The following is a 17,582-nucleotide window of genomic DNA, read 5'->3' as shown; positions in this document are numbered from 1 at the left end:
GCTTGCTTGCTTGCTTGTTTTCTTCTCTGAAAAAGTCTAACAAGCATGCACAAGAACTTTTTAATGTGCTCTTAATGTTCAGCCAGTCGGTCGCACGGTTCATTCCCCCTTGCAGAGGAACACCTTGCATTGCACAGCCGACGCTCTGCGTGTTGGAGCCGGCACTGCCTTGGGATGGCTGTTTCAGTGCGGCTTCCTCAGCTGTGGTAAGGGCAGGCAGATTTTTAGTGGGAAATGCTATAGTCAAATATCTCTAGTGCCAAAAGCACAGTAGTCCGTAAGAAGTAAAAACTGAAATGCAGAAGACCGAAGTGGGAAGCAGAGGCGGAGAATGAAACCTCTGCGTATGTATGTGCAGAGAGCTACTGGGAGAGCTGAGCAGCAGTGTAGAAAGCTCTCAGCATTTTTCTGAAGTTGAAATGATATTGTCCATGGTTTTTAGATAACAGATAAGCACGAGAAAAATAATTGAACTTCTTTATCAGAGGGCTTACAGCAACTTGAGTTCCACTCTGATAGTGGAATAAAAGGCTTTATCTGTATTTAATGTTGCTAATGGTCAGAAACTGCCATKTAAGAGTATAGATCAAGTAACTTATGTTTTTGGAAATTGTAAATTTCTAAATTTCTTGAATTTTGTATGAACTTTTAAAAAAACACATTCCTTTTCTCTTTGCTATGTGTAAATAATATTTTGCTTTTGTATGTGAAGGTTTTGGGAGCAGGCTGGTAAAACAAGAAAAAGTTACAATTGGCAATACTTTGACACAAGGCATTTAGCAAGAATTTTTGTTTTTAGGAGTTTTAATCTACCTTTCTTTTTTTTAATGTATTTACGAAAATTTGTATGCAGACTGAGAAGTTTGAATTGATCTGGCACTGAAAGGGGCCAAAATTTCACACTCTCAGTATGGCATTCTGCAGTGTAGAAGTTCAATTTTCTTGTTTTGCTGTGTCAGAATCTAGAACATATTGGCTGATTTTGGATGAGATCAACTCCTTCAGGTTTTCCAAGGTATCCATGTAGCTATTAGYTGCCCCGGTGAAGTGACTGACTGACAAGTTCTCCCTCCTCATTTAGGTTGTAGAGTATCAACACAGGAGCAGGGCATTTTGACCTGGCCGTTACCCATAAAATATCCTTAAAACAAGGCATTAAGAGTTGCCATAGCTCARTGATTTGTATTTGGGATTTTATTTTTGGCTTGCTTTGATTTTTGTGGATATTACTCCCARCTTATTTTGATGAAGTGATGTTGCAAGTGCCATTGACCTCTCCAAGAGACAARCTGGACCAGATGCAACTTGTTCCTACCGCAGCCTGATAGCCTATGCTTGGGCGTGGAAGGTGCTCCTCAGCCTTTCAGACTGAGAGCTTCTGTACTCACTGTAATTGGAGTCTTCTGTTGCCTTTTTGTTTTATGGCAACATATTGATGTTTTTTGTTAAATAAGGAAGGATATAACTTAATGCAGTTGTACTGATCGCAAGGCAGCTGGTATCAAAGTCTTCAGTATCTCCCTTGCTGGTATTGCTAATGCTTCATGTGCAATTCTTTTCAAGGCCATTACAGCACCGGTGTCTTTGCCTTGTTTAGAAACAGCCAACCAACAACTCCCTTATTCTTCCTCCAAAAAGGAAACCATACAGTTCACCAGCTAAAGGGTGTTTTATTCCAGCTGAGTTTGCAATATCCTTTTACCTGCTGGTACCATGCAAAGGTGTGGTGGGGGTTGCTTCGTTTTGCTTAGGGCTTTTTGCTTTTGTTTCAGGGAATTTTTGAATTGGTCTGGAAAGATTCAGTGAGCTAGCATTTAGTAATAAGAAACACCTTTTTGTTTGTTTTTTTTAATTCATATGTAAGCATTCAAATATTAAAGACATCAATTTCAAACAGCTGATGCAGACTTGATCTTTAGAACATATTCCGTCATGCATTAGATCTGCTTTATTTTTTTCAGGTTAGCGTTGTTTATTTTGTAGGTTCTCTCTGCTTTCTCTCAAATACTCTTAAACAGTTGAGCAGGATGGATGGACTGATGTGTGGTGTTTAGAGGGCACTTGCTGTGCCAGACAGGATGATGTTCTTCAGGTTGCAAGCTTTGTATTTTTTTTTTAAGAATAAATTGAACTGTATTAAAAGAACATTGGAAGCTGAACGGTGGAAATTAGATGACCAGTGAAAGCATTTCCATTCTGTTCTATTCTGGACTTCAGTGGAAATGTCTGATGGCAAGTTCATTATAATGAACTGTAATGAGATCCCAGGGTTTGTATTATTTATACTGGTGTAACGGGCTTAGAGGATTCTTCTCTGCTGAACTTGTGCATGGGCRTTGCAAGAGTCTGACAGGTTTACCTTCGGTTACATCATACGTTGCTTGTCCGTGCTGCATAGGATAATTAAAGACACACGACCTTCTCTTGGCTACAGAGGATGGATGATACTGGGATTTAAAGACTCATGTCTTTACTGCCCAATGTGTGCGTTGTCAAGCAAGTCAATTAAGAAGCTCTGCTCAAAATCTTTGTGCTCAAAGGCAGTAAGGGTGATGGCATATTTTCTGATGATGTGTATGTGTTAGGCTCTCTAGCTGCTGTCTTCCCTTGTCCCTCTTAAATCTGCCCTTGATTAATTCTCTGTATGCATTATGTCTGCATGGAGTTGTTTCTTTCTGAATTAAGTGTACCTTAGTTTTGTATTTCTGTTGAAGGAGATCCCAGTCTTTGGGATGTCAGTATCTGCTAAGGGAAGGGAGGGCAGGTGCACATCTGTAGATCGGCCTGTTATGGCYTGGGAGTTTAAAGCATCAGAGCTTCAGCTCTCCATGATGACAAAGTGGTGTGCAGTGAAGGTGCCTTGCTAACAAAGTACTGGGAAGGTGAGCTGAGTGAGTTCTGCTGCCAAAGCGAATGCCCTAAGTGGGGACGTGAACTTTCTCCATCAAATATGTATGTTTTAAGCATGCTGACTTGAAGAAATGCTTGAACTGACTTTGACTGGTTTTGACTGTCCAATGTGGAGTATTAGAGGTGTCTATATGCTGGTCAGGAAGCCATTGGGTGGAAACTAGAGGAAGCCTTCTAGGAGAAGAAGGTATGGTGGGTGTGCTTTTTATCAATTATTTTGTTCCTTGGATTAATGAGGAAGCACATCTTTGTCCAAAACTGGTGACCAACTTGAAAATTTGCTTTTGGCAACATTGCTGAAGCTGACTTGGCAGGCCAGTCAAACTGGATAACATGGGTTGGTTGACAGGAAAAAAATGGGAATTGAAGCAAATTCTGTTCCAAATGTGAATGAATAATAGCATCTCACTTCCATCACTGCTCCCACATAGTTTTCTAACTCTAGCTTGCTTTTTGTGCCATTATGTCAGTTATTTGTATAACTTGACAGGAGTTTTTGCATGATTAAGAAATACTAACTTGGAATAACTTTTCTATGGAAAAAAAATTGACCAGTATTTGGAGCCTATTTTTGGATTTTTTTTCTAACGTTAGCACTTGAAGTTAAGTGATATCCTTTGACTCCTGCTATTCCATTTGGTGGCTGCCCTAAGTTAAAGAAGCGCTGAACCTCATCAGGTCTCTGCATGATTCAGTGCCAAAATCCAGGGAATAGKGTAACAGGCTTCCTCAGAAAGTAGAGTCTGCAAAACTACAGTCAGTTGCTTGCAAAGCAGTGACATAGGCACTCAAGTTACTTATAAATGAGATAAAAAGGGGAGGGGGGTCACATTTTTAAGCTATTATTTACTGTTTCAGTTCAACACTTCTGAACTCTGGCTCACTTAGCTGGGCTAACGTACAAGAGTATACGGGCAACAAAGTCCCCAAAGGTGGGGGTGAGCGGGAAGAGAAGATTTCCAAGAAATTGCAGCACAGCGGTTGTTGACACTTAACTTACCAGGCAGTCCAGCACACCAGTTGTTACAGGGCATATTGCACTGGAAGCCAGATCTGCTAGCAACTCTGGAAGAACATCTGTCTTTATTGCAGTGGGACCCAATAAGCAGCTTGTTGGAGTGGGGACTCTTGCCTTCCAGAAGAGCAGTGTTTGGCCAGGCTGATGTGTATGTGAAGGCGTCAGCTTCTGGTTAGTGCAATACTTGATTCCAGCACTACTTTAGATTTGTATGTGCTGCCGAAGAATTTGCTTTGTCATGTCTGTCATGTTGGAGCCCTTGGCTGGAGGGGATCTGCTGTGGCCCGTAGCATGCACTTCATTCCACAGTGACCTACTTTGATTAAATAATTCATCTTGATTGGAAAAGAAGCAGGTTGTTCTTTTGTCAGTCCTCCAATTTAAAACTGTTTCGAGACCTTGCTTCTTAGAATATAGCTGCTGGTACTAATTTAATCTTATTCACAGCTGGTTCATATCGCTTGGTAAAATGCCAAGGTGGTTCTTTTTTGAGTGTTTGTTTCCCTGCTGTATTTATAGATGGCAACACTCATCCCTGTCAACCTCCATTTTGTGAGATTAAAATGCCAGACTTCTTGCTTCCCAGTATAAAGTGGGCTCTCTGTTTCCCTCAACTTCAATTCCTTCAGATTTTAGACAGATGTCTTCTACTGATACTAATTCTTCTTTGTCCTCTTTGATATCACCTTGTCGAATATGGCTTGAGACTGCGGCTTCTTACAGTTGCGTTGCTGTGGTGGCCATGTACATCATAGAAATGCTGTTGGTGGACTGCATCTTGCTGTGCTTTAAAAAGATCCTAATGAGGGTTGTGCCAACTCACTAGAAGTCTGGCTGGTCTTGTTCTACTCTCTCCCCCCATTAAAATATGTCAACCCAGGTAGCACAGAGTGAGCTGTTTCTCCTGAACCATTTGCTGAAGCAATACAGACCAAATCCAGCAGATGTAAATCAAGGGGACTTCTACTCTAATCAGTGATTTCTTTCCCAAAAGGGGCARTGAATCTAAAACGACAAGGTGTGGAGTCTTAGCAGCGGTATGATGGCAGATGTTGCAGGTTACTAGAGAATGTGTTGAAGAGCTTATATTAAAAGAAAGCATGTGGGAATAGAAAGGGAGATCCCAGCAAAATAATGAGCGATTCAGGTGTGTAATTCAGTAATGAGCTTAAATATTGTACCTTTGTAAAGGGATAAAAAGCAAGATAATCTTTTTTTTTTTTTTTTTTTTTTCAGGTGTGAACTCAAGCTAGGGCCTTACAGACACAGTGAAGGCTGGTAGAAATTGCAGCATTGTTTGGGATTTGGGGTTATCTTTATTTGCAGCCTACACTGTAGTGTTCAGGTACAGTTAAAGCCCAGGTACCGACCTGATGATGTGACGTTCATGAAGCAGTTCTGCATGTTTTGTTTATTTTGAGTGAGGTGGGTGTTTTGCCCTTTACCTCTTTGCCTTTTTTTATCCATAATGCGTAAGAATCTGCAAGTAGCCCAACTCGAGTCGGCAAGCCAAGTGAACTAGGAGATGAAGCTCCATCTAGTGCATGAAAGCAAGAAGTGGGATTTATGGAAGCTAGCAAAATGTGAAGAAATCCTAAAGCTGATGGTTTTCTGTAGTCCAGACACGTTTTTCTTTGTTTATATATATACATATATATATATATATATATGTACACACACACACACACACACTCACACATATATAATGTTTAATAACTCACGAATGTGATAACGTGCACTTTATGCAAGTGTTAACTGAGCAACTTCTGCTTTCAGTCAGTTGACACCCCTTTTCTGTGAACAGTTATTATGTACCACAGTGTATGTACAGGGGGTTAGCATTGTTTTTTTTTAATTCCATTATAAATAGTTAGAAATATCATTTCTAAGCAAAGCAAAATCTGTGTCCTCGTACTAAGATTAGTTTTGTCTCAAGCAGTAGGCTAMGTAAGGACTAGTTCCTGGTGCTGGRGAGAGAGGAGAGAAGGAAACCGCAGGGCCGTTCTGCTCTGGGCAGCGGGTTTGCCAAGCGCTTGTTCTGCGCAGAAGTGCAGCTCTGACGGCTCGAGGCCGAGAGCCGGCATCACGGGGTTTTTAGGGAGAGCAGGGCTCCCCTCGGCTGCTGGGTGCCACCAGGTCGGGAGCCATACAGTGCTTCCAGGAGGCTTCGCTGCAAGTTTGTCAACCCGGTTGATGGACATGGCGTTGTATGGTCATCTGATGCAGTCTGAAATAACCGAGTCTGAACTGCTGCCCCCGGTGTTGGTCCTACAGGTACTTTGCCATGAATGCTAAACAAACCAGATTAATTTAAACAAAACTCAGTTTTTGGAATCCAGACTTAACGTACAGTCTTTACAGGATTTATTAGCTGTAAACTGAGTGCTTTCCTTTATCTCTTGTCACAGTAACTAAGGCAGATATGAACTTCAGAGTCTAGTGAAACATTTTCTGGTTCTTTCCCCTGTTTGTCATTCAGGAGTTTGCAGTAGTTCCCCAGCAAATGCAGCTGTAACTCTTGAGTAGAAATAGCTATTCAAGTGGTATACTCCTGGCAATGCAGGAGACGTTAAAAGGAACTAACAAAAGCCGTGCAAATGGTTTTGGAGTTGGCTGCTTTTTTTCCCTGAAGGAAACCCACGCTTACATGTATTTTGTAAAGTAAGAAGTGGTATTCCTGCCGAAGGTCTGGCTGAGCAAATCATGTGGACAGCATATCTCACTTAATTGTCATGAAACTCTGCAAAACATGGTGAATACTGGACAGTTTTACTCTAGGTTTTCTAAAACTGCAGCAGCTATATTCATTAAAAAAAAAAAAAAGATTCAAGAATAAAGTTCTTCCTGAGGGGGTTTTCCCCTGCCCTCTCTTTGAACAGAGCTTTTTTTTAAATTATTTTATTTTTATTTTTATTTTTGAAATACAAAATTGATTCCAAAATGAGATTAAGGCATTGTATGAGCAGGGTTGCATTTTATGAATAGATTGGGAGGGGGAAGAATTTTTGTAATGTATTTTGGTATTTTGCAAAATCAAGATGTGTAAGTGTTGCTTGCATGTTCTTATTTTAAATGAGACTTCATTCTGTATCATGTTTTTGGCTTGGTATTTCTTCAACTTCAGTGTGACCCTGACTATAATTAGTTTATTTACTTATTTTCCCCTTTCTCTCTCTCTCTGCTGTACATGAGAGTTTGACTAGAAAAAAGGTGCAGGATTTTTTAAAAAAGAGTGAAGGGGGAGCAGCCAATAGAGGCCCTGGATATTTGAATTCCCCTGTACTCCAGCCTTTAAATCAATTCAACATATTTTTGTGAAAGGCTGCAGTTCATATAGATGTCAGGGGTTTAAAATAGAGCATAGGGCTGTTACACAGCAGATGAAGAGGTCCTCTAATCAACACTTGGCTTGACTTCCCCCAGCCACCCCTGCTAGCTGCAGAGCAGCATCTGAGGTGAGACTGACATGACCCACAGAGTACACTTCAGGGTTGTAAGCGCACAGAAAACATATCCATTTTGGGAAATCCCTCAACTGAGAATGGCTGGGATTTGGGCACTGACTTGGGGAARTCTCCTTACGTGCTTGCCTTGTTCTTCTTCTGCTCCCTGGTTGCCTTGTTGGAGGTAGGATGCTCACCTAGGTAGCCTTCTGGCCAGCCTTAGGAGGGAAAGGAGGTGGGTTCTGGGACAGGGGCCCTCACTGCAGCATGGGACTATGCCGAGGGTGCTGCCGGTCCCATGGTAGTATACCAACATCAGCCAACAGCCTGCTGGGCTTTTTTTCCCCCAGAAGCTGTGACCCTGTGCAAGGGGATTTCACTGGTTGYGTGAAGTGGCCAAAGCAGGTCATCTTTTCAGTAGCTGTTCGCAGATTGGCAGTTCCTCCAGTGAATGACTGTCACTTTGCTTGGCCTCAGTTAGCAAGTTTTGAACTTCAGTAATGCTTTTTCACATGGCAGCTGGAATGAATCCCACCTTATGCCAGTGCTGTGAGGCAGCAGGACTCGCCAATATTCCAAATACAGCTGCAAAACACAGTTGCAGTGTAAATATCCAGATGGTAGGTAAAGTAACTTGTTGCTRAATGAAGGCTTCTCCTGCTGCAGTAGTTCAGCCTTGGTGATGAACCATCCTCTTTGCCCTGCTGCTTCTACTGTTAGCCAAAAAAAACGTATAAAAGCTGCAAACAATGTTTAAGGACTATAACACTGAGGTTTGTTTAAAACTTACTGAGGAATTCTAGTCTCTGCAATCTAGCGTTGCTTTATTGGAAGGAAAAGTTGCTAAGTGTTCTCTGATCAGGACCTGCAATGAACAGCTTATGCTGTAGCTAGAGACTGAAATAAGTTTGCATAATATCTCTCCAAGATGGTTTTAATGTTAGAGTTGTCCCAGTAATGGGCTGGGGATTGTTTTCCCCTTGCAATGTAGTATTCACTAGGATGAATAAGTCATACATACTGATACCAGAGACCCATCTCATATTGAGCACTGAATTCACTTTGTGGTTTTTGTTATGACTGTTGGGATTCTTTAATCATTTAAAGCAAATCTTCCATAAACACTTTCTGTTTTGCCTTGTAAGATGTTTGCTCAGCATACCAGAATGAGGGTGTCATTTGTGCGAGGCGAGATTTGGAGTTGCCTTATGTTCTTTGGAAAATATTAARTAGAAGTGTAACAAGTGAAGTCGGTAAGCAGAAAATCTAGGCTGAACAGAGGGTTTAGATCATGAATTATGGAGGTACTGTAAACCTTGATGAGYGAGATGGCTTTTTAGCTTGGAGAGATCCTGAGTAGAGAAAGGAAGGGCAGAAGCTGTGAACGTGCAACTTGTTGAGTCCTGTTTTCAGCCGGACTGCCTATGCGAACAAACTTGCAAGCTTGCCGCGTAAAGCGATAAAATGTCACTTTCTAATTTAAGGTATAATGAAAAAGTGATGTGAAGTCAGATTTTGAGTAGTTAGTGATCATACTTTGTCTTCCCCCCCTGGCGACAGTATTATCTTCTCTGTTTAACCAGATAAAACAAGGTAAATTCTATACTACCACATCGGGAACTACAGAAGTTATTCGTAGAGTGTTATCTTCTCGTTTTTTATTTTATCACGTTTTGGTTGTTTTAGCTATCTGGTGTTTTGTTGTAAAATGTTTTGCAAATGCATGTGGAGTTCTTTAAAAAGGTTAAGTACTGATAACACGAAAGCAGTGTCTGAAGCAGTTCAAAAAGTTTTTAACAAGGTGACTGTTAAGCCTTGCAAGTGAAAGGCAAATCTGCCTCCGCTTTTTTAAAAAATTATTTTTATTATTATTTTTTGTTCCTCTTTGCTATACAATCTTTTCAAAGATAGCGATAATTTTGAAAGCTTAAGGAAATACACTAAACCAAAATTTAGTAATGCTTTCAGCTGCTCTTGAAATTCTTGAAGTTTGTGTTTATAGGTATCTTATCTGCTTGCTTATTTTCTCCTTGAGGGATTCTGCCTTTTTGAACAGACCTGAAGATAGATAAAGAGTCTAYATGGTCGCATCAGAGTCTCCATGCAGCTACGGGTGCACATGCTGGCTTTCCTGGGCAGGGGGGCACTGGGGCAGCTCTGAATACAAAGGAGCTAATCTCCCAGAAGCAGACTTGTCTTGCACCATCTCCTTCCGTAGCCTCTTTGGAGATAAAGACCCCTGTGCGATTACAGACAGCTCTTATCCGCTCCTCTGCCAGCATTAATAGCCTGCTCTCACCCGTTTTGATTAATGAATGGGAAGAGAGCTGTGTGTACYGCTCCGTAGCGTTGGTTGCTCCCAGGCTTTCCGTACCTTCGTTGCTGTCTGTGGGACTGCTGGGTAGTGCAGCTCCATGGGTACAAATCTGAGCTTCATGACTCAATCCCACAACAACGCTGGGCTTTTATTTTTGCTTCCTGCAGGCCTTGCAGTGACATATCTATCAGCCTCAGGCGGTGGCTAGCACGATACYCTAATGCAGCAAAGCGAGACTTAGCAAGAGCCCGCCTCGGTGTTCCTGGGCTGGGTTGAGCTCTTTGGAGCAGACGTTGCGTTGCGTCCACCCCCTTCTCCTCRGTAGGTGCTGGATTGAACAGGTCTGTGGTGCCGGCACGGCGGCCAGCGCAGCTCCCCGGGGATTGGTGTTGCCAGGGCCTTATCTGGAGCCACCCCTGGAGACACTGGCCCTGCCAGCACCCGCTTGACTTTCACGCCAAGGCGTCCGGCAGAAGCCCTCGGACCAAAAGGGGTGATGGTGGCGGGAGGGGGAAGATGGACGCTCTTAGAGTTCAGATGTTCGTGCCGTGCTCCTTTGAAAGCTTCTGCCCGTAAGTGACGCTCTGCTGGAGCGACGGCCCCGTGAGCACAGAGTGTGATTGATTTGTGGTGATGGAGGTTTGGTCCTGGGAGTTAAAAATACCGTGCTGGGGAGCTGGTCATTATCTTTTGTAAAGCAACGGCAGCCGTGTCTGACGGGCTAAGATAATGAGAGCGACTTTTTAGGAGGGGAAAACTTATGAAATACTCCCATATAGCGTGTGTTTTGTTTTTTTTTTTTCTTTAAGTCCTTCTGAAACTTGATAGAAAACAAACACTTTAGGGTTAAYGGAGGATTTTTGTGGAATACAAACTGCGCAGGCTGAGATAAAAAGACTGCAGAGTTCATATTTTTGACACCAACCTGTATATTTCTTAATGCGAAGACACCGGCGCACATGGAGGACGCTGTCTCCTTTATAGAGCTCCCCGTGCTGTCCCCCCTTTCTTGTCCCCTTAGGTCTTTCTCCTYCTCCCCCTTGGTTAAGACTAGGCATAAAAATAACTTGTTGCATCATAGTGATTATTTTAGCCGGTATATATAGAAGTCTTGGAGGATATTCTTAGGTTTACAGTTCTTCATCTCTCTTTGAGGAGAAATAGTAGTAAAGAATTGTAAAATGTGACCTTTGCAGCTTCTAGGCTGAACTTCTTTCATTTTACCTTGTTACTTAATCTAGCAGCGATCAGGCTTTCTKAGCTATACTGAAAGCTATGCCCCTAAGTAAAGGGGCATTCAAGCAAATCAACTTACAGCATTTTATTAAGTCAAAACTCATGCAAAAGCCACCTCCAGAGCTTAATAATTATTTACTGAGCGCTCCTGGGTCATGAGAGCACTTTTCATTAAGTTCAGCGAGCATTATGTTCAGCAGCTTGTGAAGGTGTGTTTTAGAGACAGGAAGAAAAATGGAAAACTACTAAATGGTGAACAACTACTTAGAATTTCTTTTAAGTACCTGTATACCATTTAGTAGTTTTGGATTGAAAATTCGTAGCTGAGGATGAAATCAAGTTTGTGTGCATGTGCTTTTTTTTTCTTTGGCAGGAGGTGTTTCCAGTAAATTAATTCTCTTTTTAATTCAACCATCGGTTCTTGGGCAGTTATAAAACTGCGTTTTGATCTGCCTTAGACTTGTGTGGTGGACCCTTGAGGGCTCACATCTTTTCCTTACTTTCTTTCTGAGCAGGTGCTCTCAATGCATTGAGGTACATGTTCCTGTTGCACTGAAAGTTGTTCTGTGGGTGCATCTTTTGCCTAGATCAGACAGTATTGCTGCAGGAGAGAAGATCCCAACTGGTGTAGGTCAGGATAAAGTGTTGAAGGGAGAGAAAAAATGTTGGTGTAGATGATAAAGCAGATGAAACAGCAGGCAGCATATTATGTTTTAAAGGCAGAAACCTTCTTTAGTATAGAAGCTTGAAACGCAGTCCTTACTTTGTAATAAAGGTTGATAAAGGTTTCCACACTGTTTGTGTAATTCTGTCGGTTTACTGCTGTCCTTGGCGTGAAAGGATGTAAGAGAGTGCCAACAGCTTTTTGCATTGATGCTTTAAGCTTGCCAGCCAATTGGATGTCTGAATGAAGTGTCACTGCAACCCACAATCAATTACTAAGTTTTAGGAATGAAGTACAAAGTGCTCCAGGGAAAATGCTGTAGCAGTTTTCTTGTACATTGAATCCATTGATTTGACTAAAGATAGGGGTGAAGAGTTCTCTGTGTGTGCTTTGTTTTTGTTAAATATCTGGCTTCCTCCTGCATTTATTTTTCTTTTGTCTTCTTTTTTTTGGTGTATCACCTTTTTCTGTCCTCTGTAGTAACCAGCAATGCAAGCTGATGGGTTAGACGCTGCTAGGGGTTTTGTTGCTTCAGCCATGAATATAGTACCTGCAACAAAAAGAAAGCACCTTTGACYTTTCACTTCATTGTGGAGAGACTGAAAGCAGAATCTGTACAAATCAACTTATTTTTGAGGGAAACAGTAGTGACTCTAGAGGAGGAGGAGTGTTAGACTCTGCTGATAATGCCTGTGGGAGGTCAYGCTAAGCACTTGAATTGCAATGTTGGCAACCTTTAGTCTGTCACAGAATGGTTGAGGTTGGAAGGGACCTCTGGAAATCATCTAGTCCAGCCTCCCCTGCCCAAGCATGGTCACCTAGAACACATTGCACAAGAYTGCATCTGGGCAGGTTTTGAATGCCTTCAGAGAAGGAGACTCTACAACCCTTCTGGGCAGCCTATTCCAGTGCTCTGTCACTCTCACAGTGAAGAAGTTTTTCCTCATATTCGGATGGAAGTTCTTATGCCTCAGTTTGTGCCTGTTGCCTCTTGTCCTGTTGCTGGGCACAGATGAGAAGAGTCCAGCCCTGTACTCTTGACACCCTCCCTTAAGATATTTATACACATTGATAARATTCCCCTCTCAGACTTCTCATCTCCAAGCTGAACAGGCCCAGCACTTGCAGCAGTTCCTCATAGGTCAGATGCTGCAGTCCTCTAATATTTTTCATAGCCCTGTGCTGGACTCTCTYTGGTAGTTCCCTGCCTCTCTTGTACTGGGGAGCCCAGTACTGGACACAGTACGCCAGATATGGCCTCAGTGGGGCTGAGTAGAGGGGCAGGATCACCTCCCTCAGCCTGCTGGCAAAGGCTTTTCTTAATGTAACCCAGGAGATACCATTGGCCTTCTTGACCACAGGGGCACATTGGAGGTTCGTGGTTAACTTGTGCACCGGAACTCCCTGGTCCTTCTCTGCAGAGCTTCTCTCCAGCAGGTCAGCTTCCAGCCTGTCCTGATGCATGGGGCTMTTCCTCTCTAGGTGCAGGATCCTGYATTTGCCTTTGTTGAACCTCATGAGGTTCCTCTCTGCCCATCTCTCCATCCTGTCCAGGTCCTTTTGTCAGCACAGTCCTCTGGTCTATCAGCTACTCCTCCCAGCTTGGTAGCATCGACAGACTTGCTGGGGAGGCACTCTGTCCCTTTCTCCAGGTCAGTGRTGAAGTTGAACAGGATGGGACCCAGTACTGAGCCGTGGGAAACTCCACTAGCCACAGGCCTCCARCTAGACTCCACGCCACTGATGACAACCCTCTGAGCTCAGCCTTTCAGCCAGTTCTCAATCCACCTCRCTGTCCACTTGTCTAACTCATACTTCCTGAGCTTATGTAGGAGGATGTTATCACAGAATCAGTAAGGYTGGAAGGGACCTCTGGAGACCATCTAGTCCAACCTYCCTGCTCAGCAGGATCACCTAGAGCATGTTAGACAGGGTTGCATCCAGGTGGGCCTTGAAGATCTCCAGAGACAGTGGGAGACGGTGTCAAAAACCTTACTAAAGTCAAAGTAGTCAACATCCACTATTCTAGTTCAGACAAAGCAAAATAAATGGGGAAAAAATTGTCACAGTGAAGAAAGTTCTCAAGAGCTTCTTTTCCAGGTAAAGATTACAGGACACCCTGGAGAAGTTGTGTATGGTTGTACTTAAATCTCTATGTGCTGCAGGTAAAGGTGCTTCTCAGTCTATTGGACTACTTAGAGCATGAGAGCGTCTCCTCCTGGATATCACCCTCTCTGGCACATGGTTCAGCTATGCACGCACATAGCCAAAATGTTTCGGGTATTCATTTGTCAGATTCTATTAGAAGCAAAATATCCCACGTCTGTTGCCTGAACACAGAACGGTGATGGGAAAAGTTTTGTGTCAAGAACTGTTTGGAAGAGCTTTAGGTTTCAGGAATTGGTTTGGATTTTTAACTATTTTAATTTGTCTTATAACACTAATATATTAGAGATTTTTTTTAAAGTGTTGTTTCTAAAACGGTAATTAAAAAGTAAAGCTAAGCTGGATAAACGTTTGTTCCACTTTAAAATTTTAGAGAAGTTTTTTAGAGTATATCGCTAATGCAAAGTAATATGTGTAAACCAGACAGCTTATCTGATCAGCTTGTAAGAATCTGAACGCAAAATTGACTAGCAAAAGGCTAGTTTGGCTTTTTGCCCAAGGAAACAGAAATAAAATCATCTGTATGTGTCTGGAAAGGTAGATTAGGTTCAAAATTGTTTGGCCTCTCTAATCTGCTAGCAACAAAATGAGAAACTTGTTTTCAATCAGTTGCCTTTTATTATGCAACAACCATCTGTGTTATAATTTGTACATAGAGTAACTAATATTTCCCACGCACCTATGTGAAGGATATGTAATTTAAATTTCTTTAATAAAATATTATCACTTCATGATTAATTGAATCTACACATGATATTCATAACTGATAATTCTTATTCTGTATTATCGTATGCTTATTAGGCTGTTAATAGATCGTATGTCAATCAAAAGGATGAGTCTGTTTCATTTATAGCAATTAAATGATATCCATAAACTATGTTTGCAGGAAGTATCTAAATCACATCGTGTATCAAGCTGTTGTTGCGTGTGTCATTGCTGACTTTACATAATCCCTGGGTGAATCAGTTTGAGTTTTGAATCTGCATGACTGGATTTGGGATCGTACTACAGTACATCTCACCTCGTTCAGTAAYGAGCGAATATCTGCCTGTGCAGCAGCAGCGCTGAAGGGCCTTGCTGCAAGGCCAGGAAGCTTTAGAAGTAGGATTCTTTGAAACTCTCTTGATTAAACCTTTGACATAAAACGTTTTTAATTGCTTTTTTTTTTTTGCTGGGAAAACTGAGTTTCTGGCAAGGCTTTTCATGTTTACCTTCCTGAGACTAGGTGGTGGTGAAACCTATGCTATCTTCCRTTTGATCTCAGAGCTTTGCAACAAATCCCATAGAGCTGACGTACAGGTAAGGAAGAGAAGCTGAACGAGGAGCAGGGATTGGGAGAGAAGACTCTGCGTTTTGCAGGGGGYGGGCTTAGAGGATGAAACATCTATAGGATTTTCAGACAATTTTCTGTTTCCACACTTGATCTGTGTCGCTCTCRGTGAATTACAGCGAATGGAAGTGTTAAATGTGAGACAGCCCTGCCCTCCGAGAGGGCATTGTGGTTTCTAGGTGACAAATAACAGGAAATCTGAGTGACAAGAACTGTCTGTGTTGGTACAGTTTTATTTGCAGTGCTTGTGAAACGAGCATCTTGTCAGGCAGGGAGGCATTATATAGCAGATCTAGAACATGTTTCTTTTAGATAAAAACACTATTTAAACTTGGATGCATTGATGAAAATAGCTAGTAGTAGCACACAGCACGTTGATATCAGCACTTCTGTATTCAGGGCTTGCATRTTCCTGCTGCTGTGTGTCCTAAAATTTCTATGTAGCTCAGAAAAACAAGGGAGTTTCATTAAATATGCTTGAAGGAACATAGATTAAAAAAAAAAAAAAACACCTTTCTTGGTAGTATGGCCTGGGATACTGGGATATGTACTGGTAAACAATCTTGATCTCCTCCTCCAAGTAAGGAAGACTGTAGTGTGCTCAGTACTTGAACAGGAGGTTGAGTTTTCTGCTTGTGGAATCTTACGTGTCTTGCTGCCTAGCTGTGGTACTACACGTGCCTCCTCTCAGACTTCTTTTCCACATGAGCTCYAGTATCAAAGTCCTGCAGATGAAGGAGTTCTGCACTATAAAGCCTGTAGCTTGCCTCCAGGGTAGCTGCATATGTAGTAGTAATTGTAATTGCTGGTGGCCATCTAGCCACCACTAGCCCATACAGTCAATGTCTCCAAGCCTGCTTCTGGCCACCAAGTGTGGCACCAAGGCTCAAGCAGCCAGAGTGCAATGCAGTTCTGCACAGGTTCTGCAGAAGAGCTTACCACTCATCAGAAATTCAAGTGGCCAAATCCGCAGAGCTGCTTCCCCTCTCTTCATCCAAAGTTTCCTGCTAGCTATGCTGTGGCAGAGAAAGTGCTGTGCTCCCAAGTACCATAAAGATCAGAAATTAATTGCTTCTGTACTGTAACTACTAATTCAATCTCTTTGCAAAGGCCTGCATTTGTCTAGCACTCTTCTGTCMTAATGCAAAATGTGCAGTAGGAAGGATGCAAACGGTTTTAGTGGCTTTGTTTCTGTCATAATAATATAATTTTTTTCAGAAGCAACCTGTTGGCTTCTGCTCTGTTTCTGTTGGAATGAAACTAGTTTGGCAATAGCTGCTCATGGCTGGAAAACAAATGGGAAAAGAAAATKTCTCTGTTCTAGAGCGCCTGTTAGCGCGCTCTCCAAAGTGTGCGCTGGAACGCAAGGCTGTTCCTTTCTGGTGCAACTTGATTGGCTTTTATGCTACATAAAATTATTATATGCACAAAAAGCAGAATRATGCATCTTCTGAATTCGCTATATAGCTTTGCAACTACAATGGTTCCTGACTACTTTGAATTAAGGATGAACAGAACGTTCTGTACTATCCTTGGAAGCTTTTTCTTTGCCCTCATTTGGACCCAAAATGTAGTGTTGCGGATGTGAATAAGTTTCCACCTTCTTTTTGAAGCTTATTTAAAAAGTACATTGTCTGACCTTCCCTCTATGTAGCTAATCACATCTAAGCTGTATGCTAGTGAATAATCRGAATATCAAGCAGAATTGCAAAGGAAATACATTCTAGAAGAATCTGTGCCCTTTAGGGAAGAATTTGGCAGAATAGCCTCTTCTGAGATTGTTTTTCTACAGATGCAATATTTGAAGGCTTTTGTTAACTCAGGGGCCTACTGCTGGTAAAAATTAGTTATCTGAAGAAAACTGTAAAGGTGGGTTGAGCCATGTAGGCTCAACTATGTTTGAGTAGGTACAGTGGATTGTGTGATATTCCTGGCAGGGACCCTTTGGAAAGGCCCTAGAAGTCATTTCTTCCTGAATTTTCACCCCCTCCCTTTCCCCAAAACTTTCATGTATGGGAAGAATCTTTCTGGGCACACATCTTTCAGCACACCTGGCTTCGGGAGGAGGAGAAACAGTTCAAAATGAGAGAAGGTGAGGTGGGAGGCGCTGCTGGGTTGTCAGCTTGGTGCATCGGGCGTCTGCAGTATGCCGACAGCGCACAACGGTCTATCTTAAAAGCAGCATTTCGGTGCTTTTTATTTCTGTTCATCTGTGACTGAATCAGTCCTGGAAATAGAWAACCTCCTCAGAGTGGAACTGTGCGAGTAGGTTAGATGTGCTTTCAGACCTCAGCGCCGCTGGGGAACGCGCTGCTGGGTTTGGATGTGATAATGCTTGGCTGTTAATTGAAAGGGTGGTGGGTTTTGCGAGTATCACAGTCAATGGCTTGTCCTGAGCAGCTAATTAGTGCGATTATTCCACAGCTGCATTAGTTTCACCACAAAGGTTTTCTCTTGTTTTATCAAAAGGATCAGTGTCTCTGTGAATGTTTCGACCT

The 17,582-nt window shown here is 42.3% G+C and overlaps 1 protein-coding gene across 11 annotated transcripts in view; it reads left to right on the top strand.

Moving 5' to 3' along the window:
• MITF (melanocyte inducing transcription factor) overlaps nt 1-17,582 on the top strand; it is a 104,504-nt gene that overhangs the window by 38,560 nt on the left and 48,362 nt on the right. For 2 of the 11 annotated variants that reach the window (XM_085300068.1, XM_085300066.1), the window contains exon 1: nt 10,179-10,260. The exons of 7 other annotated variants lie outside the window; for them this stretch is intronic. In XM_085300068.1, coding sequence (XP_085156194.1) covers nt 10,205-10,260 — 56 coding nt within the window. In that variant the 5' untranslated portion in view covers nt 10,179-10,204. Of the gene's footprint in view, nt 1-6,186; nt 6,203-10,178; nt 10,261-17,582 lie in introns of those variants that run through there. 2 more of the 11 variants (XM_085300072.1, XM_085300067.1) reach the window with 2 other exon arrangements.

The sequence above is a fragment of the Rhea americana genome, unplaced genomic scaffold (genome assembly GCF_003343005.1).
Source record: "Rhea americana isolate MKP2758 unplaced genomic scaffold, rheAme1 scaffold_16, whole genome shotgun sequence".
In the NCBI taxonomy this organism is placed as follows: domain Eukaryota; kingdom Metazoa; phylum Chordata; class Aves; order Rheiformes; family Rheidae; genus Rhea; species Rhea americana.
This window is presented reverse-complemented; position numbering and strand designations above follow the sequence as displayed.